Below are 22,722 nucleotides of genomic sequence, written 5' to 3' on the forward strand. Positions count from 1 at the left end.
AGAGAGGCCTGTAATTTTCATCATAGGTATACCTCAAGTATGAGAGACAAAATGGGGAAAAAAATCCAGAAAATCACATTGTCTGATTTTTAAAGAATTTATTTGCAAATCATGGTGGCAAATAAGTATTTGGTCACCTACAAACAAGCAAGATGTCTGGCTCTCACAGACCTGTAACTACTACTTTAAGAGGCTCCTCTGTCCTCCACTTGTTACCTGTAGTAATGGCACCTGTTTGACCTTGTTATCAGTATAAAAGACACCTGTCCACAACCTCAAACAGTCACACTCCAAACTCCACTATGGCCAAAACCAAAGAGCTGTTGAAGGACACCAGAAACAAAATTGTAGACCTGCACCAGGCTGGGAAGACTGAATCTGCAATAGGCAAGCAGCTTGGTGTGAAGAAATCAACTGTGGGAGCAATAATTAGAAAATGGAAGACATACAAGACCACTGATAATCTCCCTTGATCTGGGGCTCCATGCAAGATCTCACCCCGTGGGGTCAGAATGATCACAAGAATGGTGAGCAAAAATCCCAGAACCACACAGGGGGACCTAGTGAATGACCTGCAGAGAGCTGGGACCAAAGTAACAAAGGCTACCATCAATAACACACTACACCGCCAGGGACTCAAATCCTGCAATGCCAGATGTGTCCCCCTGCTTAAGCCAGTACATGTCCGGGCCTGTCTGAAGTTTGCTAGAGAGCATTTGGATGATCCAGAAGAGGATTGGGAGAATGTCATATGGTCAGATGAAACCAAAGTAGAACGTTTTGGTCTAAACTCAACTCGTCGTGTTTGGAGGAGAAAGAATGCTGAGTTGCATCCAAAGAACACCATACCTACTGTGAAGCATGGGGGTGGAAACATCATGCTTTGAGGCTGTTTTTCTGCAAAGGGACCAGGACGACTGATCCGTGTAAAGGAAAGAATGAATGGGGCCATGTATCGTGAGATTTTGAGTGAACACCTCCTTCCATCAGCAAGGGCACTGAAGATGAAACATGGCTGGGTCTTTCAGCATGACAATGATCCCAAACACACCACCCGGGCAACGAAGGAGTGGCTTTGTAAGAAGCATTTCAAGGTCCTGGAGTGGCCTAGCCAGTCTCCAGATCTCAACCCCGTGGAAAACCTTTGGAGGGAGTTGAAAGTCCGTGTTGCCCAGCGACAGCCCTAAAACATCACTGCTCTAGAGGAGATCTGCATGGAGGAATGGGCCAACATACCAGCAACAGTGTGTGAAAACCTTGTGAAGACTTACAGAAAACGTTTGACCTCTGTCATTGCCAACAAAGGATATATAACAAAGTATTGAGATGAACTTTTGATATTGACCAAATACTTATTTTCCACCATGATTTGCAAATAAATTCTTTAAAAATCAGACAATGTGATTTTCTGGATTTTTTTCCCCATTTTGTCTCTCATAGTTGAGGTATACCTATGATGAAAATTACAGGCCTCTCTCATCTTTTTAAGTGGGAGAACTTGCACAATTGGTGGCTGACTAAATACTTTTTTGCCCCACTGTACATTAGGTTAGGTTTTAATTGCACAACCAATTAAATGCATTCAAAACTGGATTTTTGGTTGTTTATACCTGGAATACAAATTACAACTTCTACAACTCTCAAAATCACCTATTAAATGCATTACATTCACTGTTAATTAAGTTTACAAAACAATAAAGTTTTATAAATTGTACAACTTTCAGGAAGAAATTACAAATGAAAAATTTGCCTGAAACTTTTCTCTCCACATCATAAAGCACATATTAGAAAAAGAAAAAATAATAAAATTTATCCCTAACAAAGGTAAAGGACAATATACACTTACTTCATGCCTTCCCATACACCATTTCTGAACAAGGTATGTACATGGTGGACATTTCTCTTCACTATGACAGGAATGATAAACTACAGACACAGAAAAAGGAAATATAAACATAGGAAAGCTCTCCAGTAACAAACACATAATGCATTTTAGTATAAGTTATTTCAGCATTCATATTTCCATGTTCTATTGTTTAAGTATGAGGATAAGCCAATTGTATGTTTTAATTTAATGTATAAAAAACTTCATGAAGTTGTGAAGTTACAGCCCCATCCAAACTGTGTTTCTTTTCCTTTTGAATTAAGTCAGCAACCATTCTAACATTTTAAAAGTACTCAGAGTTGCTTTACAATAATAAACTTTATAAAGCTAAATACACATGTCCAGGTATCCAAGCGTAAGTATAACAAATTAAAGTCATAACTTACACATTCTCTGCCAGGCATCAAAAATAAAAACATTCAGAGCCATATGGATCCTAAAAACAAAAAACTGTCACACTTGATCTTGATCCAAATAGCAAAGGATGGTAGCCCTTTATTTATTTATATGTCACACTTATATAGCCACCCATCTCACACAAAGCAACTCTGGGTGGCATATAATAATTAATTTTATTACCAAATTTGGTACCTTTATTACCAAATAAAGTCTAAACTGGGATTTCAAAAGAGGCTTAATCTCTCTACTGGAAATTGTGGCATTATTTTTAATTAGAGCATACTTTGTGGCTTGTCCAAAAGACACCGGCTGGAAAAGGTACTTCTACTGTTCTGTTAGAGGTTCTGCAATCTCTAGTAAAACATCTAACACAATGGCAGTATCTAGCCTAATCAAGTTACACTGACTCATACAATGGTTTGTGCAATAATCTCTGACAGGACCTGTGCAAGTGAAATTAAACTTATGGATATGACACACATGGATGAAAATGAGTCTCAGAAAGCAATGGAAGCTTTCTGCTAGCAGAATGACAGCAGTCATTATGGTTATAAACTATAATTTCAAAGACAATCTGAATGCCCCAGCACTAATCCTAGAATGTTACTGTAATATCATGGAACTTAGGAATCATCTGACCTCAAGATTTAAATTCACAATACAAACCAGCATTTACTTTGTTCCCTACACCATGCATATGAAAATGTTTTGCACCTTTAGCAAGTAAAAAACAGTTTAAATGTATATCTTACCTGGATGATCACATTCATGAGGTCTGCTACATGGATTTTTACATTCTGGTGGTCGAGTACCACAAGGTACTGGGGGATAAATCACTGATCCACCACAATAACACGTTAATTCCTCAAAACCTAAAGGTATAAGGTAAAATAAATTACTTCTGAATACTTTAGGGCTATGCAGTGCTTTTGATGTGATTCTCAAAAGGTGTTTTGGAAAGCACAGGAGTGCAAAAGTAGCATCTGTCCACAATTTTTAAAGCAGCCACATCCTTTCCTTGGGTCACAGCTACTAATATGAAACAAACTAGAAAAGATAAAAGATCTGCAACTATATCTCATTCTTCCCGCTCCCCCCAGTGCTCTCCCTCTCCCCCGCCATTGCTCACTCAATGCTACTAGATGTCAAATCTAAGACAAACAAGTTAAAATGGATTTAGATAATTAGGATTGATCATGAGTATATGCAGTTGTACCCCCAATAACTACCTCAAGCACTATGGCCAGAAAGAGTAGTCTTGCAAACAACCATTATTAAAATGGTCTGGGTTCTAAGAAGTTTTTGCTATAAATGGCATTCTGACTTCTTTAAGATACTTTTTTTTACATATAACAATGAGCAAGACAGCAGTCTAAACACAGTAGGGGAGGAGAGTGCATTCAAGTAAACCAATAAGAAAACTCCCAATGAAACAGACCATATCTACATAAATAGCAGGCACTTAAACAAAAATAGATGCCTAAAGGAAATGCCACAGGGCTTAGTCACTAACCTTTACTGGATTATGCATAATGTACTTAATCATCAAAATAATGTTATTTTAAACAAATTATTACAAAATGAGAAGCTACAGGAAATCATAATGAATGCTCACTGGTCTGCCAACACTTCTGACAATTGCCACGGTGACAAGGTTCCTCACATCTATGGATACCACAATTGAGTTTACGTCCACAAATCAAAGAGCACTTGTGCTCCTTATCCTAAAAAAAAGATAAAAAAAGAACATACTCAGGAACTAAAAAATGACAAACAATTAGGAGACTTCACTAGACATAGATTTTCTAAATCAATATTCAATCAAAAGTATTGGCATATACCTGTCAGGTTCAGCCCAAGAACAACGAGGCAATCCAGTCCAGTACAGCTCCTTTATTAGCTTGCACCTACTAGACAGAATCTCGCCAGACTAAACCTATGCTAAAGCAACTAGTGGATATACCCCATGAGACTCTAGGGAGGGGCTAGCTTCATCCTCTTTTTCTTCCCACGTCCTGCTGTGGACTGAGAAAGCGCTTACTCTGGAATGTTCCCCCTCCCTCCTGATAACCTTGATCCTCCATTCCAGTATCTTCCTCGCTCAAGCCTTCTATTACAATACCTGTCTTATCCCTCCTTTCAAAATAAATTTCTAGCATTTATAAGCACATTGTTTTATCCACTATCAAAAGGAACATAGCAAGTGCCAGAAAGCCTCCATGTAGAGCCTTCAACAATTTGAGGAAGCCTTCTTTAACTATCACGTCCCTCATCTTAAAATACACAAACAGTTGAAGAGGGGCCCCAAAGGATACTTTAATACACAGGCAAAGACATGTGGAGGCAGACAATCCTTCAGATTCTCTTAGATTGGTGAGCACTGCCAGAACCTGAACTGGATTTTCAATGGAGTGCAATCTCAAGAACAAGAAGGTGAAACAGCCACTAAATGATTTTGCACAGACTAATTTTCAGCATATTGATCTTAATACTGACCATTAACAACAAGAGATGGATCATGGAAGAAATCTTCAGGTGGGTCAGATGAAGTGTGGACTAAACCTCATTTGGGGCAATATTCTATTATAGTGATTGAAAAATGTTTACTTATGCATCTCCAAGGAATCTATATAAATAGTCCAGAATTGCATTTCTGTACTGTGTAGTGCCTCCAACACCAGAATGCTGGGGAGGAAGAGCAAAGTAGTCAATGGCTTGCTGTGAGCAGTTTGTAACATTATTGATACAGTCACTCAAATTTGCCTTAACCTGGACTTTAATCTTGGGGCAGAACATGGTGATCAGACTGTGGCAACCATCTATCTTGTTAACCTGGATTCTTTTCAGTTTGTGACTGTCAAGCATGTGGATCATGTCTGGTGGGATTAATGCTACCATATGTTTGTCTGATCACTGTCCCTCTAAGCTGATTAAATCAATTGGAGAGGGCTGTCCGTATGATTAAAGGAGGTATTAATGCTTTTTTATATCCTTTCCCATGTAAAAGAGGCAGTGAGAAGACCAATATTATGGAAGTCTTCCCTTGACTCAGAGTGAAACGATCAGTTGATCTCAAATGTTTAAGATATTATTTCTAACTACAATGTTCTAGAGAATGATAGGCTTGCAACTCCAGACACATTCAAAGGAAAGTGATTATGTGCATCTATTCCACTTGTATTTTTAGCCAGGATATGAGACTGACTGCTTTGATCACCTTCATTGATGATACATGCAAGGAATCAAATGGGATGACTATGGCCCAACTGCTTCTCTTCTCTTGAATCTCTCAAATGCTTTCAGTACCATTGATTATGATATCCTTGTTTGTCCCTTAACATGGCTAGGAACTGGTAGCCGTTTTATGGTGACAGTTCCAGTCCTACACGTTGGACTGTGACCATAAGATGATGCTGGGGTTCTCCCACAGATTTTTAGTCAAATCCAGGATGATTATGCATTGTGGTTATTGGTCAACCTTGCTAGATCCACACAATTAAAAGAACAATTTAATTATACTGACAAAACTCCTTGTATCACACACTCATGAACTTACCACACAGCAGGTTTCATTACACTTGTGTCGCCCACATGACAATTTCTTGTTGCATCTTTTGTCACACAAGAATGCAACTTTAACTTAAACAAAAAAGAAAATGTTTAAATTATCATTATAATTTGAAAGTTAATTAATGAAATTTTAAGTAAATGCCTTATGTTCCCCATTGTTAGATATATTTAGCCACTGCAAAACCTTTATCATCAAAATACATGTAAAACAACACGGCTAGTTCAGAGTTCATAAAGCTTTTGAATTTAAGAAAAAAAAGCTCTTTATTAGCTATACATTTGAATGCATATACATTTATTTTGTTTCTTATTCAACATATGATAGTTAGAAAGAGCAAAGCTAGAAATTGATTAATGATAATTGCTGGCTATCATGCAATTATCCTACAACTAAAAATTATGCATTTCATATATGTGAAATAGTTTTTTTCAGCTTCCATGAAAATGTCTAAAATACAATCTTAATGGGAATATGTTAGCTGTCTATAATATCATATTAAGATCTTCCCATTCCTCTAATAGGATATCTTTCATTTTTTATCCTTTTTTCTCTTTCCTACATGACCTCTAGCTGTTCTAGGATCCCTCAACCCACAGAAGATTTTGATGGTGTACAGGAAGATGCATTGTTCTGCCTTCATTCCATCCTAATAGAAAAAGACATCACTGGCTAAAACTCAGGTTTTTTTAAAAAAAAACATAGCTCAGCATAATGTATTCAGTAAGCTCTGGCTTTTTCCAACTATTTGCGGTATGAAATATCAAGATAGTAATAGCTATTATTCATATTCTTTGTATATGTGGGCTTTCCAATATTGGCTATGATAGAAAAAATCCTATGAGTGAAAGTGGGTCTTTCTCTTTTAATTGCCAGTAGCCGAAAGCCTCTATCTAATATTCATTATATACTAGTATACCAATGTTAAGATTATTTACCTTGATTTTTGAGAGAGGCACACGGAACTTCCTAAAACAGAAATTAAGTTGTAAATAATTTATACTATCAGACTGATATTCAAGGAAGATAAAGCAGTAAGCTGCAACATGTACTCACAATCTCATGAATTTATTTACAAAGAAAAGAAAACATACTTTCTATAGCCACGTTAGCAGTTGCACAATTGCCTTTGTATAAAAATATATTACTGACTCTACAAAATGTTATAATAGGAAAGTATGCATTTTCTTAATTGATTTGAAATTCAATTTATATTTAGAAATCTGAGAAATAGGAGATCCTATATGTATAATGAGTTATGGATGAAATATGAAACATATGCAGGTAGTCCTCGGTTAACAATGGTAATTGAGACCAGAATTTCCATTGCTAAGTGATGTAGTTGTAAAGTGCGATGTCATGTGACTGCTTCACTTAGTGACGGCAATCCTGGCACTCCTTGTTGCCGTCGTTAAGCAAGGATTGTGAGTTGTTAAACGAGTTGCAGGGGGCTTGCAAGCAGGCCAGCAGACAGGCAGGCAAGGCAGGGCTGGGGCTGGCTACTGCCGGGTGGGGGAGGCCTGTGAGGCCCAAGTGCGGTGGAGCCGGTTGCTGCCGGGCAGGGGAGGGCATGCATGACTTACCAAAGCAACTTGCAATCTTCCCTGCCAGCTTCCCCAATGAGTTTGCTTGTGGAAGCTGGCAGAGAAGGTTGCAAATGGCAATCACGTGACTGTGGGACACTGCAACTGTTGTAAATGTGAGCTGGTTGCCAAGTCCCCAGATTGCAATCACATAACCATGGGGGTGTTGGGACAGTCAGAACTTTGAGGACCAGTCCTAAGTACCACTCATTCAGCACCGTCGTAACTCTGAACAATTGCCAAATGAGTGGTCATTAAACGAGGACTACCTGTACCAGATATCAAAATATAAAAATGCAAGGGAAATCTGAATTTAGTAGACTCCTAATTAGGAAGCTTAAGATGCAACATTTCCGTCTGGACATCACCCCAAAATAACAATGCATACATAGTATACAACATAGTTCAGACAAAGAAGTTAAAAATCAAATGAAATTTACCCTATAAATTATCTTATTTTTGGCAATTTCCATAATTTGTGAAATTACATTATTAACAGAAATTATGCAAATTTCCACAATGATTTAATTTTAAATTTAACAAAATTTGGGAAGAATGGATGTCCCCTTTCCCCAAATGGTCCATTAAATTAAGCTTTTACTATATAGAAAAGCTGCAACTACCTTGAAATCACATATACACACACACATACAACCACACACAAACCCTTTTAGATGAAACTGTTAAACAATGTTGCAATAAATAACTGGAAATGCAATTAATGTTCCATAAATATATTGGAGCAGACACAGAACAGAAAGATTTTGCAAGACAAGATTAAAGGATAATCTTGTATATGAAACAAGTAGACATACCAGATTTTAGATCTGCAAGTGTAAGACAACTGAAGTTTTCACTTTCAACATTCTGCTTCATATTTTATCATAATTACCTTTATTTTTAAGGCACATCTGCAGTAGACCTTTGATGTGCGAGAACACTGCCCACATTCACCCTCATGGCAGAGATTTTCACATGTATGTACAGCATCTGTGCAAAATGTGAAAAGCATTTTTAACACAAGTTTTAGTATTCTACAATATTTCAACTATGCTTTTTGTTATCCATCAACAGTCACAACTTGGCCAATTGAGTTTTTAAAAAGGCATAAAAGCACTGTTTTCAGAACCTATCTTGAAAGGCATTATTGTTTATTATGTATACAGATAGCTAACAAAGAGGATTTTGGGAAGCAGGTTAGGATGATAACCCCCTACTAGTCCAAAAGCTGGTATTCTCATGCATGTTTCACTTCCAGGATATATTGCTCTTACTACATTCAGCAATCAACCTTCAACTCCATATTAGTGCAAAATGTTTCATGGCATACACTTGTTTCAACAAAGTTTCTTATTCATAAGTAAAGATTTCTCAGTGATTTCCTGAAGAGCAAAAATCTGGCCTGCATACTCTGCATTGCCTGTGTTTCGCACTTACTCTTTGACATATTGTTACTGTTCCTTTACAAATGTGTATTGTAAAGTACTCCTTCCAATACCCCCTCACTTCCATTCCCAATAATTTCATCATTTAATTCTGTTTCCTCTAGTGGAAGCTCTTTGTTTAGCTCTTTTTAGCCACTTCCGAAACTACTTGTTTTATTTTCAATATATCTCTCATCATTTTTGGCAGCAATATAATTTGCTTGTACATAGGTAGTCCTTGCTAAATTACCACAATTGGGACCGGAATTTCCATCACTAAGCAATGCAATCATAAAGCAAGATGTCACGATTGCATCACTTAGTGACCACAATCCCAGAACTCCTGCTTGCTATTATTAACTGAGAAATGTGGGTCATTAAGCAGAGGGAGTCTCAGGTAAGGAGTATGGGGGTGCCACAGAGGGTGGGGGAGGCCCTAGGAAGCCTGGCACAGGCCACTGCAAGTTGGGGGGGTGCTGCAGTGTGGTGCCAAGCTGCCGCACCTTGGGAAGCCTGAGTTGCCCCAGCCCAGCAGCACTTAAAATTGCAGGGGCACTGCAACTCCCCCCACATCTCCCCCCCCCCATCTATGCCCTTTTGGCCACCCTGCACAGCAGCACTGGGCGGCGACAGCACTGGGACTGAGGCTGAAGGGCCTTCAGCGGTCTCAGCCAGCTGCCACTGCCCCCAGGCCTCTACTTCAGCCCCAACGTCACCATTGCCACTGAGAAATGCCACCTAAAGCCCCACACTGCAGCCAGCCACCCCAGCACCATTTGTGATGGAATGGAATTATGAAGGCCAGACTCAGGGAGAAAAACATTTTTCTCCCTGAGTCTGGCCTTCATAATTCTATTCCATCACACCACTGCACAAAATCCCAGTTGCCCCCACCACCCTGCACTCCACAGATTCTGCCGCGCCCAGCTAACCTTCACCGTTTTCCTCCCACTGCTGACAAGGTGCGCCTGGGCTGACCCTACTGTATGCAACGCAGCTGCTGGCCATGCCAGGCCTTCTTCCTGAGGTCACTTGCACCTTTCTCCAAGCTGTTTGCACCATTCCTTCTCCAAATTGCGTGCCCCATTCTCGTGATTTTTCGGAAACCTTCCAGTCTTCCCCAGGTTTCGCAAGAACTGATGCACTACTAGGAAACAGCAAGAGCCCCATTCTCATGGTGCTTCAGAAGAACTCATTCTCCAAATCGTGTGCCCCATTCCTTCTCCAAATAGCGTGCCTATTCTCGCAAGGCCTGGGGAAGACCAGAAGGTTTCTGAAAGATCATGAATATGGGGCGTGCAATTTGGAGAAGGAATGGCACGAATGGCTTGGAGAATGATGCAAGCAGCCACGGGAAGAAGGCCAGGAGCAGCCAGCAACTGCCTTGACAGTAGGGTCAGACCAGGCACGCTTAGTCAGCAGTGGAAAGAAAACAGAGAAGATCAGGTGGACGCAGCAGAGCCTAAGGATTGCAGGGTGGTGGGGGCAACTGGAGCTTTGTGCAATGGTGCCAGGGTGGCTGGCAGCAGTGTGGGGCTTGAGGCGGCATTTCTCGGTGGCAGCAATGGTGTTGGGACTGAAATAAAGGCCTGGGGGTGGTGGCAGCTGGCTGAGACTGAAGGCCCCAGGTCTCTATTTCAGCCCCAGCCCTACCGCTGCTGAATGTGGGGAGAGATAGGCGGGGGGGGGAGTTGCAGTGCACGTGGGGTCATAAGTGTGGGCAGGCTGCCAAGCACCCAAATTTTCATCACATGACCATGGGCGGGCTACAATGGACATTAACTTTGGGCAAGGGTTGCAAGTCCATTTTTTCAGCACCGTTGTCATTTCAGTCACTAAACAAATGGTTGTTAAGTGAGGACTACCTGTATTCATTTTCCTTCATCCATAGTCTCTTTTACTTCCTCATTCCAAGAGTGTGAATTCATACTTCCCATTAGCTTCCCACACAGTTCTGAAGTATTCTGTAACTCATTTCTTTCTGTTCCACATCCTTTTTTCTTTTGCCTACTTCACATTAATTCTGCTGGAAGATTAATCTATTTATACATTTTGATAAAGAATGTGTACCTTTCTGCAGCCATTCTTCTTTCATTCTACTTTCTTTCCTTTTTTCTTTTCTTCCATGTCTATTTTTCCCCCATTCTTTTGAACAGTATCAAAAAAAAAGTCTGCCCTCACATTCAAAGTATTTATCACCCTTATGTCCTTTACTGATTCTTTCAATGTTTCATTATAAACAATAAGACCAACCACAAACACCAATTTCTTTTCCATCGTTCTCTCAAAATGGCTGTTCTTCTAAACTGAAATTTATCACCATGGAAATGAGTTATTTTTGTTCAAAATTATGCTTTTAATACTTCATTTTGCAAATGTGATAATTAAAGCACAATAAATTTTTAAATATGGAAGCAAGCAATGTTTAATTACCATAGCTACTACAAGGTAAAGGTTTTCCACATGTTCTTCCACATGATGGGATAGGATCCGTGCAGAGTTTACGTTCTGTGCATCCCAACTCTAGTAATTTACTAAGAGGAGTCTGTCCACAAGGGCAACAGTGCACTATTTGTGGAAGCCGTGGACAAGGTTGGCAGGGCTGTGGATGGCATACTTGTTCACAACTGTGCATTCCACAGGATAATTTTCTGAAATTAGAACCATAATTTGTTTGTAAAGTTACACTGATCATAAATGTGGAAAAAAATAAGTAATATGATAAATAAGCTATTTTCTTACTTCCCACAAGTTCTCAGGCATGAAAACCAATCTTCACTTGCTCCACATAACACTTCTCGAGAGGTGCTCCCACAGTAACAGACTAAACAGAAAAATGCACCAGAGGATTATAATAAAGATGCTTAAGGACATTTTTTCTGAGAAGAAATAATTATTTCTTTGGGAGTATAATACATATAAAGCATTAATATTTGGGCCAGATAAAAATTTAATACAAATTAATGAACATCCATATTTTTCCTATATATTTGTTTTATAAACGTTTATGCTCTTCAAAATTATTTTCATCTTTTTCCCACAAATTATTTTTGTATTTTAATTCTGAATGGGTACGTATTTAATAAAACATCTGTGAATCACCTTTCTGCCCACAGTTGTTCCACAAAGTATTTTTTTAATTTAATTTAATTTAATTTAATTATGTCCTCCCACTCCAGTAGACTCTGGGTGGCTTACAAAATCCAAGGGCAATAAACCAGTTAAAAACATACAACACAGACAGCTTGGGCTAAAACAACTGCAACAATAACAAAGAAACACAACAGGGCCTCCACAAACACGTTAACCCCAGGCCTGAGACCAAAGCCAGGTCTTTTCAGAACCCCAGGAGAGAGGCTGCTGCCCATATCTCGGTGGGGGGGGGGGGGTTTGCTGTTCCAGAGGGCAAGGACCACAAGAGAGAAGGCACGCTTCCTCAGTCCCATAGGATTACAACATTTAATAGAGAAGACCTGGAGCGCAGCTATTCTGTCAGAATGTATTGGATGGGCAGAAACAACTGGAGATAGGTGCTCCCTCAGATATCCAGGCCCTACACCATGAAAGGCTTTATAGATAACAGCCAGTACCTTAAATTGCACGGAGAAGCTGAATGGCAACCAACGTACCCTGCATAACAGTGGTGACACGTGGGCATACTGAGGGGTGCCTGTTAATGCTTGCACTGCTGCATTTTGTACCAACTGTAGCTTCCAGGTGGTCTTCAACAGCAGCCGCCCTATTCAGTTCTATTTGAACAAACCTTTGGGCTACTAGTATGCATTATGTTTGCTTACCTCTATTTATTTCATATGTTGCTTTACTCCAGTAAATAACTGGAAAACATTAAATTGCTTCCTTTTGAATTTTGGTAATTAAACAGATACTACAACTGATTATGGTATTAATTAATGAGCTTTTATAGAATATTACTTGAAATCACAAGATAAATATAAACTGTGGAGCAGAAAACACAGGTTATATCTATAATTTAGCTAAAAACCATACAGCCCCAAAGACTAGGAAGATTTGAATCAATTTAATTAGTCCTTCATTCCATGTAATGGTTTGTTTTTTCTCATACAAGTTGTATTATAGTATTCAGTTCTCATGTTAATTTACTGGGGATGTGCTGTTCATCTGCTAAAGATGCAATAATTTCCAAAGAGCAATCTATTACAGCAAAAACTACAAAAACAAAGGGTCTTATGGCATATGGACTAAAAAACTAAAAGACTAAGTTTTAAAGGACTTTATTAATCTTTAAGTGCCACAAGGTGCTTTGTTACTGAAAATCTGTACAAAAAGACTAAAATGGAAACAAACTTATCAGAAGTACAGTATAGGAAATTGCTAGAGCAGCTAACACTTAAGATAATATTTGAATTTTTAGTAATCAATTGATTTTTTTAGCCTTCAGGGGTAACTCAGTAGTAAGATACTACTACCATGTGGAAATAAAACAGAAAAACACAGTTCTTTTGACAATGATTTTGAGCCCACTACATATCCTATTTTTTTTCAACATAGTAATGTCATTATCATTCCACTGCCACAGCAATTTTATTTTCTAATGCAAACTGTAAAAGGACACAGGAGAGTCCAGTGTCATATTCTTCATTATGCATATATACCAGTGCGTACTTAGACCTAACCCTAACAGATTATTGGTCCTATATAAACAGTAATTCTGTAAATCTCTCATGAGTATTACTTATAAAGAGCTAAAAAAGTTCCCATGAAACCCTCACTCACCTTGTTTTACAGTCAATTCACATGGTTGGCATTTTCCCGAATGGCATATCTGGGTACAATTATGTTTACCACAATTCAAAACATTTCCACATATATTAGTACATTGAATTGCAGTAGAATACCCACAGCGAACTGAATGGCTATAGAAGAAGAAAACTAAATCAGTCATCAGCAATGATTGAGCAAATTCTATATTCAGACTTGAACTCTTTACCTACATTCCCACTGATCATTATCTATCTATCTATCTATCTATCTATCTATCTATCTATCTATCTATCTATCTATCTATCTACAAAAAGCTGTTGATATTAGCAGACAAGAAATTCCCCGAAAACTTTGATATTTGCTCTGTTAAGGGTTTTGCTAAATTAAAGGGGAGTATATTTTCATAATAATGCAAACCACAGGGATCTTTATTTAAACAGAAAAATTCTTCCCGCACCATAGCATCAGTGTGTTAAACACACACTTCTGCACCATTGGAAAGTTCAAATCCATTCTTCACAATTATACGGTTGTAACCACACACAGCATTTTAATCCAAAATTTAAGTTTAAATTAGCAGTTTCAAGAAAGGTAGCTGTGTTTGTCTGCTGCTGCAGAAACAAGTCTTCTGGCTCCTTAAAATAAAAACTAAACCATGCATGCAATTAACTTTGGTCCATGAAACACTTTATAAAATGTGAACTTTATAAAATGTTATAAAATCTAAGTCTTTAACATGGTATAAACTATTTTTAATTGATAGTTATTGGGTTGGGGAAAATATGTATCTCTTCCCTTTCAGATACACATTTCTCATTAAGCTCAGATTAACTGTGTGCCTAAATATTAATATAACCAAACCAAACGTACAGAATACAAACAAAAATACCTAGAATTAACCCACTTCTATTTGATATATCATTTGTGAAGTACAGTAATCTTAAAAAAACAGTGTACCATTATATTAGATCCTCACTCACAGTAGGAAGATTCAGCCACAGAAAATACTTTGTACACCTCAAACAATGGAATGGCATATTCAAGCTGCTGTTTCAGCCTGTCAAGGCCTGTCTTTCCTAACTGGCAGGCCACTATGGAAAACTTGAAAATTCTTTTTCTTTGGTCCCAATGGAATCAACACATTGACATAGCAATTTAAGTCTGGAATAACACATGACTGGATCAATCTAAAATAAGCTAGATATTAAACCTACAGAAGAGAACTACACATCTTTTCTGTGTTTTTTATATTAGGACTGCCTTATGGATTATCATCAACATGAAATATGGTGATTTTCTAAAATAAAATAGGAGCTAACTATAACAGAATTCATGTATAATGAACAATGGATAATTTTCAGGTTTACAATTGGTCAAGAGAGCCATGAAACCAGGACAGAAGGGGGCACATATTTTTACAAATCCCTTCTTTCAGCTGAACCCTCCTGAAGATCTGGCCTCAAGGTTTGGGGGTACCACCCTGAGCCACATGAACAGTAGTGTGGGGATCACAGAGGCAAGGAGCAATCAGTGAATATCCTGTTCCCTCCAACCACTGCATCTTAGTTAATTCCATGAAAAGGAGGAGCTTTTCCATTAATGTGATAAAAAGCCTGGATTCAATTTATAAATGCTACTCATTTACATGGAGGAAATGAGGAAGAGCACAGTGCAATTTTAGACTGGGTTTACACCTTGCAGTAAGGACCACAGCCTGGATAGTAAGATGTAATGGCTGGATTTACAGAACCTAAGTAATAAATCACGGTTTATAAATCACAATAGCTGGGTTCACCCATCATACTATGTCAAAACCCAACAAACCACGAAATAGCTTATCATGATGTCTGAATTCAGGTTTCATCTAATCTAGAATTCTGCACCATAATAATGCTTAACATTATACATTATACTGTTTACACACTAAGATAACATAACACTGGAAACCTGAATATCACTTTGCAATATTGTTATATTAGTTTTCTTAGTCTGAATGAAAGGGCATAGTTTTACTCCAAAGCCTGAAGAAAAAGTATTTTAAGAACAATACTTTTAAAAACAGGATTGTCAAAATTTGGCATTTTCCACCTCAACAGCATGTAAAAAAAGAAAATGTTAATGATAAACTCATAAATTATACTTCACTTGTTTAGTTCTATCAAAATTATTTCTAAACTGTGAACTTTCTGGAAATTCTTACTTTATGGAAATCACACACAGCAGGGGCACAATTAATCACAGAAGCTATTTGTGGTGTAGATCATAAAGGCATCATGCAATTGCTAGGCAATCATAATGAAAAGGGTGCCATCTATTTCTGATGTAGTTTTACTGTAAAACCTGTACAACTTATTCATTGTATCTACAGAAAACATAAAGAAATGTTTAATTCCATATCCTAAATATTAATCCCTTTTCTATGAATTCCTCAAGTCATTTTTTTTTTCCAGCAGCACTATTCCAATTTTGGTAACAGACTGACTGCCATTAAAAAGCACTGGTTGGAACCCAAACGAGGGAGGGCACTACACAAAACACGTTAACTGCACAGACATATTTATATGTTGTCTAGGAGACTAGACCCTTAGAAGGAACAAGCCAATTCCCCAAGAATAGATATCATGTTATACTTAACATTATTTGTAATTCAAAATTATTTGTAATTCTCCAATGATGCTTTAAAAATAACTTATAAAAAACAAGGTTGCAAGTTTTCTAATGTAGACTAACATTACCTTGTGCGTCCACATTCACATTTTTTGGTCATAAAAGCAGGGCAGGATGGGCAAGGTCCTGGATGACAAAGTCTAAAAAACAAACACACACAGAAAAGATGTGCAGTATTTTCATTTCACTGTTACCCAGACATGCTAACATATATTCCCATATTTTGTATTTGTATAATTAGTGTATTATATTAATTTATTTCTGATTTAGAACCAACATGTGTTAATTCTGTGCAAGTATAAATTCTGCACATTATGAAAAATGATCAAGCAATTATTTATATACATTTACTGATTCTTTGCCAAGACTCATGTATTCAAGAGATTATGACGTTTCAGAAAGAGCTGAAATTTAAGGAGTTAAAGGATAGAAAGGGACAGATGAAAAGTAAGTAGACAGCAGTTGACATGCTAAGCCAGGTTATTACAAAAACACATTTGTTGTTTTAACTTGAATCTTGGGGCCAATTGATAAGATGACTGTGGTTCCCCATGTTGTCTGAAACCCATATTCAAGCTATACAAAGACTTAAACTTTTTAATTATCAACACTTACATATTACATAAATGTGGACAATCTTGAGCTGATCTTTTCTTTCTACACAGTTCTCCACAACTATGTGGTATTTCATTTCTATTCCATTCAGGATTTTTTACCCGGCCTACGAGGAACCCAGAAACATTTATTTATAACATTTAAATGTTATACTTTCCACAAAAACCAAATCACTACACATATACACAGGCTGGTTCCATGTAACACAGTAAGCTATAATGTGAATTGTAAGCCATGTTTAGTGTATTATGTGAACCCAGCCAATTATAGCTTATTCAGTAAAATTTAGCAAACAATGGCTAAGCACGTTGTATCACATCAGCTATACGTGTAAGTCTTTAACACAATAGATTTAACTCAAATTGCATGAGGATGGTAAACATGGTCAAATGCCTAGCAGATACCCTTGTAGTACTTGTACTTTATAGCATTTTTCCTTCTCTATTTCTCCCACTCCACATTTAATTTATCTATATAAATTTCCTTTCAGTAATGATAAACAGAACAAATTGTATGTCTAGCTACAATTTTCATTTTTTTTATTGTATGCCAGGTGTATTATATGCCATATACATCTTTTGGCATGGGCGGCCATATATATATGATAAATAAATAAAATAAATAAATTCAGCTTTTGTGGTTCTAACAAGTTTAACCTATAGTATGCATCCTTACTCTTTTCCATCACAGACATTTAAAAATACACATTCCAGTTCTTAAAGAACTAAAAACAATTACATTCATAACTATTAGTATCTTACTATGATTCTTAAATGTATCTAATTTTAGTCCACACATTTTTTAAAAGATGGAGCTGAATGTTTCCATAGTGATAATATGCTATATAGCAATGAGAAACACAACAGCATCCATATTATTCAGGACCGGCATATTTTATAAAGACTGTCACCAATACTGACACATGAAAATTAGATATGTATGTACGCCCACAAAAGAAAGAGAGGGATACACAGACTGTTTTTCCCTATTTTTATATCACCACTTTATATATTATATTTCCTAAGGCAACCTTTCCAGTTTTTGTTGTGGAAAGCAGTTGGAGGAAAGATAGCATTAGATTTATAAGAAGATAACATCTATTATAGTAAAAAATACCAGAATAGTACAGCAGCTTACAAAAATTTAAAAGGATTTCTCATAAACATAATCCACAATACCCAAGCTTTATCTCTAAAATCCTAAAAATACAATTCACTACTAAAGTACATTAATTTGTCTTAGAGCTGGCACATAGAATAAGTGATCACACAAAACTTTGTTTCACAGCTACAAACGATTGGATTACAGTCTGATGGTAGAATTTTAAAAATCAAGTATTCTGGTGCAAATCCTAAAATCACCCAAGAAAAGTAATGGGAGAAAAGTCAGGGGTCATATTTTAGGAGTGAGTAACCCTGTTGTAAAGCAACTCCTTAAAGAGCTGTGCCTTTTCCAGAGCATGTACAGTAGCTGCATAGGCTCAGGAAAACAAACCTGAGCCTGTACAATTACCACGCAAGCCCAGAAAAAGACATGGCTCCTTTAAAGGGTTCTTGATAGGTACAGTAAGACTACCCTAGCCAAGCCAAATCTGAAGCAACTTTACTTGTTTCAGATCCAAATACTGCAAATACTCTACTAATAACCTATTCCTTGAGGAGTTTCAATAATCCCAAACTGTTCAAGGACTACAAAGAGGTTCCAAGAAGCTGTAAAATTGATGAGGGCATGGACGTTTTCCTTAATAATGGAAACCAAGCCTATATATCTACACAGAGCAGGCATTTAAGACTTGGGTCTAGATCTTTGCTTATGAAATTAATTGGAAAAAACACTCACCACAAAAACAGGTATAAACACTAGGAACTTGAGATGAAACATTTTGACATGCAGGGCATCGCCAGCCACTGTTACCATCTAGAAAACAAGCAAACACCCCAAAATTTAATTTTCCCAACTTATTTTAGGATAGACTTGATCACCTGATATACTGAAAGAACAATATATTGGAAAACAAAGTCATATTTGTACTGAACCAATAAATTTGTTGTGCATGAAGTTACTTGATGCATTCTTCTAATAATCTAGCTTACTGTATCTAGAAAACCAGAATGTTTGATTCCAGTATAATGAATTTCTCAATACATTTAGCAGGAGGACATACTAACCTTCAGTCTGTGCTGCTGGAGATCTTGCCCACTTCTTAATGCAGCTTAAGTGGAAAACATGATAGCAATTCTGACAGCTCCAAACTGGGGCTACCACACGGATCACCTCACAACATACCATACATTCATATTTTTCTGAGGTAAGCTGCTCTATCAGAGACCCTAGGAGAGAGTTTAGTATATAAATATTTATCCAGATACTAAAATAAGTCAGAAGTCTAACCACATTAATTACTTGCAATTCACGTAGCATATTTGTAGCAAATCTAGTGGCAGGATTCACGCAAGTACAATGTTGTAATGGAGACTGTTTGGTCTGAACTAGCATATAAAGCTAGTCACACAATGAAATAACCCCTTCATTATGTCAAAGGCATCTTTTTAGATAGAACATCCGCCCCCATTGTAGCCAAATCATTCCGATGCTCCCCTTCAAACATCAGCCTATTAAAAAGCATCATGTACTATGCTATTCTCAGATACACATTCTTTCAAATACTGGCTCTAACAGTACCATTATCTAAATATCCACTTTTTTTTCCTATTACTGCAGCAAGCAATGTGATTTCCTGCAAGCACTATTTCAGTTATGCAGTAAGAGTATAATTGTCATTAAACATCAGACAGTGACAGAACACCAGGCTGCTCAGCAGTACAAGAAAGATGAAAAACTTCACGCAGCTGCTGACATTACAATATTAGTTCAGAGCCTTCCCAATGATATTGCATTTCAAAAAGTTGTTATAAACAATAACAGTCTCAAATTCTTCATTAGTTTCAAAATGTTCAACTGTGACAGAACGCTTAACACATTGACAACAATCACACAAGAGATTAAGCCAAAACTTCTCACCATGGCTTAATAAAGTGTGAACCCACACACTGTGGTTTGTAAATCATGGTTTATGGTTTAACAGTAAGTATGAACTCAAGAAAATATGGTTTAGGCAAGAAACAATTAAGCAAACCATACCTTGGTACAATGTGTTAACTATGTTGTTGCCTCAGTTATTGTGGAACTTTACATGCTTGTGTGCTAAAGAAAATTTGAGACATGCTCCACTGTACAAAGATTAACTCTCTTAGGGTTCACCAATAATCTTACATGAGCAAAGAGTGTCTTGCACCATGCACTCAAAGATTTCTACAAGCTGGAGACTGTGAAGAACCTCTTTAGATATCATGAGGAACTCCTAATAAATCTCCAACAACTACAGCTAGAACACTTTAAAAGCTGTTAGTGCTCTATTTGAAACCAAATAAACTATCATATTCACTTCAAAACCTGAACTGAATCAAAAAGTAACCAGCAATATTATTCAAAAGGCAGAAGAGCATTTGCCAGTGAAAGTGATTTTTTTCTCTCCTGTACGTATCCTTAACTGCTACAATGAATTGGGGATTGCTATGTACAATTTCGGCCATGGGCAGTGGGTGGAATGGACAGAAGAAAGAAATAAAATCTTATATATTAAGAGATGGCAACTTGCATAATACTACACAATACTACAAGAAGGAAGTTTTTGCTTTTTTGCAGTGGGTTCATATTGCAACATTACAATCACAAATTACATACCATAAGCTTTTTACTAAAGCATCTTTCTACCATATGACTTGGTTTTATTAAGTCTACAGTAATAAGTCTGCTGTACTAAGAACTGCTAAATTTACCTGTATGAGTTTCTTTGTTCTTTGGTGCATCGTTTTGCTTTTTCCAGCGTCTGTTTTTATATCCTTCTTGAAGAAGTGGTTTCCTCCCATCACGTGTAGCTGCTTCACAGAACGGCTGTGTCTCTACCACACTCACTAAATTTGGACCTCTTTCATGCAGCACAGATTCTTTCCTCTTCTCACTGGTGCGTTCTCTGGGAGGATGCGGAAGGGATGCATTCTTAACATGTTTTGCATTTTTACTTCTGGATGTATCTTGTTTTTTGCCAGTCTCTTTATTCCATGCAGGTTCCCTAAAATGTCTGTTTGCAAGAGGGTATTTTCTTCTTGCAATGCTATTGTCAGAGAAACCATCAGATATTGCTTTTCCAAGAGATGTTTCAGAAGAGTCTGACTGGGTCAGATCTACTGCTGGTATATTTTCAGAGGCCTTTTCTTTCCACTTAGTTGATATTCTTTTTTCCCTCTCAGGTAGATGTTTCTCTTTTTCTTTCAATCCTCTTCCACGTGAATGCATCAAATATGTCTTCTTGGGCTTTGCTCCTCTGTTATTTGCAGTAGCAGCTTCTTTTTCACTGTCTGAAGAGAAATCACTGTATTCTCTATGATTCATCCTACGTCCTACAACTAATCTAGTGCCTAAACATGGAGAATCATCTGTGCTCCCTGCAGTTATTTGCTTTATTTGATTTTTCCCATGTGTTCGATCATTCCTTGATCTTTGCCACCGCTGGCTGTGTAAGCTACTGCTTTTTGTTTTACCTATACTGTGGAATTGTGAAGAATCTGGCTGACATCCATGCTGGCTTTCTAGACTGTAAAAAGTATTATGATCTGTAACTGAATCTTCACATTTACTGTGCCTAGGCTGAACAGGAGGAGGTAAAGAATTTCTGCTTGAATCACATTCAAATTCCAGCCTGGACTGATTGCTCCAACTTGGACTGAAAATTTGCCTTTCTCTTGGAACAAAATCAGTTGCATCTGGATTTAAGACACCTAAGAAAAAGGATAACATATACTATGAAATGAGCATATCACTATTCAGGGAAGCTGACATGAATCAATTGAGGCAAATAACATAGGCTCTTTGGGGTAATATTCATCACTTTTAGAAAAAGGTTCTTGTAAGCCAACAGAGAATAATATGCATTTATGGTCAAAGACAATTTCCTTAGGCCATGATATTAGCACTTTCTCAGCCAACAGTAAGACACAGCAATTACAACAGCACCGTTAATAAGCAGTACTGTATAGCATTAATATTCAGTAATATTATGTTTTATTTTATAAATAAACCAGTTACATTTTGTAAACAGATCATCTTTAAATATCACATTTAACTTGCTTATTGAGCTGTAGCTTAGTGTTAAACTCTCCATGAACATCTTGCTGTTATTTTAGGTAAATAATTATTCTTTTAATCACAGACAATTAGTAGTTCCTACCTGAAAACTACTCTGAAAATATTTAATGCATAAAGCTACATTTTAAAAGAAAGCATTTATTAAATCAAAGTTACTATTTTTTAAAGAAAATAAAACTGAAATAATTATACTTATAAATCTCATTTCAAGCTATCTAACCACAGTGCTTTGCTACAGAAAATGAGGAAAAGGTATTTTAAGGACTCTAAAATACTGCTGTTCAGAAATAACGTTTGACAGCTTCTACTGTCTTCATCTTTTGAAACTGCAATCTCTGGTGCAGACAGAAAAACACAAAACAGCATCTCAATAATGCAATGCAACTGGAGATAAGTTCAATTCCAATAAGTTCAAAGGTAGGGTGACCTTTGATTTAATATTGTGAAGTTTTAAAAGCTTTCTAACGTTGATATTTTCTGTCCCACTGGCAATTATCTGGACTGGATAGTTAGGATGCCCCTTTTATATGAGCGTCACATCTGTTGATGCAAGATGCACTGCAGCAGCACAGAGCACGGCTGGAATGAATATTCATTCCTCCCCCCCCCCCCCCCCGTGCTTTGCACGACACA

The 22,722-nt window shown here is 37.3% G+C and overlaps 1 protein-coding gene across 3 annotated transcripts in view; it reads right to left on the bottom strand.

The window, feature by feature from the left end:
- NFX1 (nuclear transcription factor, X-box binding 1) overlaps positions 1–22,722 on the bottom strand; it is a 42,169-nt gene that overhangs the window by 18,501 nt on the left and 946 nt on the right. For all 3 annotated transcript variants that reach the window (XR_015794217.1, XM_088131386.1, XM_088131387.1), the window contains exons 2-15: positions 20,724–21,722; positions 19,053–19,214; positions 18,724–18,801; positions 16,885–16,990; positions 16,338–16,409; positions 13,615–13,754; positions 11,602–11,683; positions 11,293–11,510; positions 8,328–8,425; positions 6,791–6,821; positions 5,841–5,923; positions 3,900–4,008; positions 3,037–3,156; positions 1,847–1,926 (exon numbers count right to left, since the gene is read on the bottom strand). Coding sequence is in view for 2 of the 3 variants with exons in the window: in XM_088131386.1 (XP_087987512.1) it covers positions 1,847–1,926; positions 3,037–3,156; positions 3,900–4,008; positions 5,841–5,923; positions 6,791–6,821; positions 8,328–8,425; positions 11,293–11,510; positions 11,602–11,683; positions 13,615–13,754; positions 16,338–16,409; positions 16,885–16,990; positions 18,724–18,801; positions 19,053–19,214; positions 20,724–21,722 (2,378 nt within the window). In the remaining variant the exon portion in view is untranslated. The remainder of the gene's footprint in view (positions 1–1,846; positions 1,927–3,036; positions 3,157–3,899; positions 4,009–5,840; positions 5,924–6,790; positions 6,822–8,327; positions 8,426–11,292; positions 11,511–11,601; positions 11,684–13,614; positions 13,755–16,337; positions 16,410–16,884; positions 16,991–18,723; positions 18,802–19,052; positions 19,215–20,723; positions 21,723–22,722) is intronic.

This window comes from Python bivittatus, unplaced genomic scaffold (assembly GCF_059951505.1).
Source record: "Python bivittatus isolate LINGU-HERP-01145 unplaced genomic scaffold, Pbiv_v1 ctg000960_np1212, whole genome shotgun sequence".
NCBI lineage: Eukaryota > Metazoa > Chordata > Lepidosauria > Squamata > Pythonidae > Python > Python bivittatus.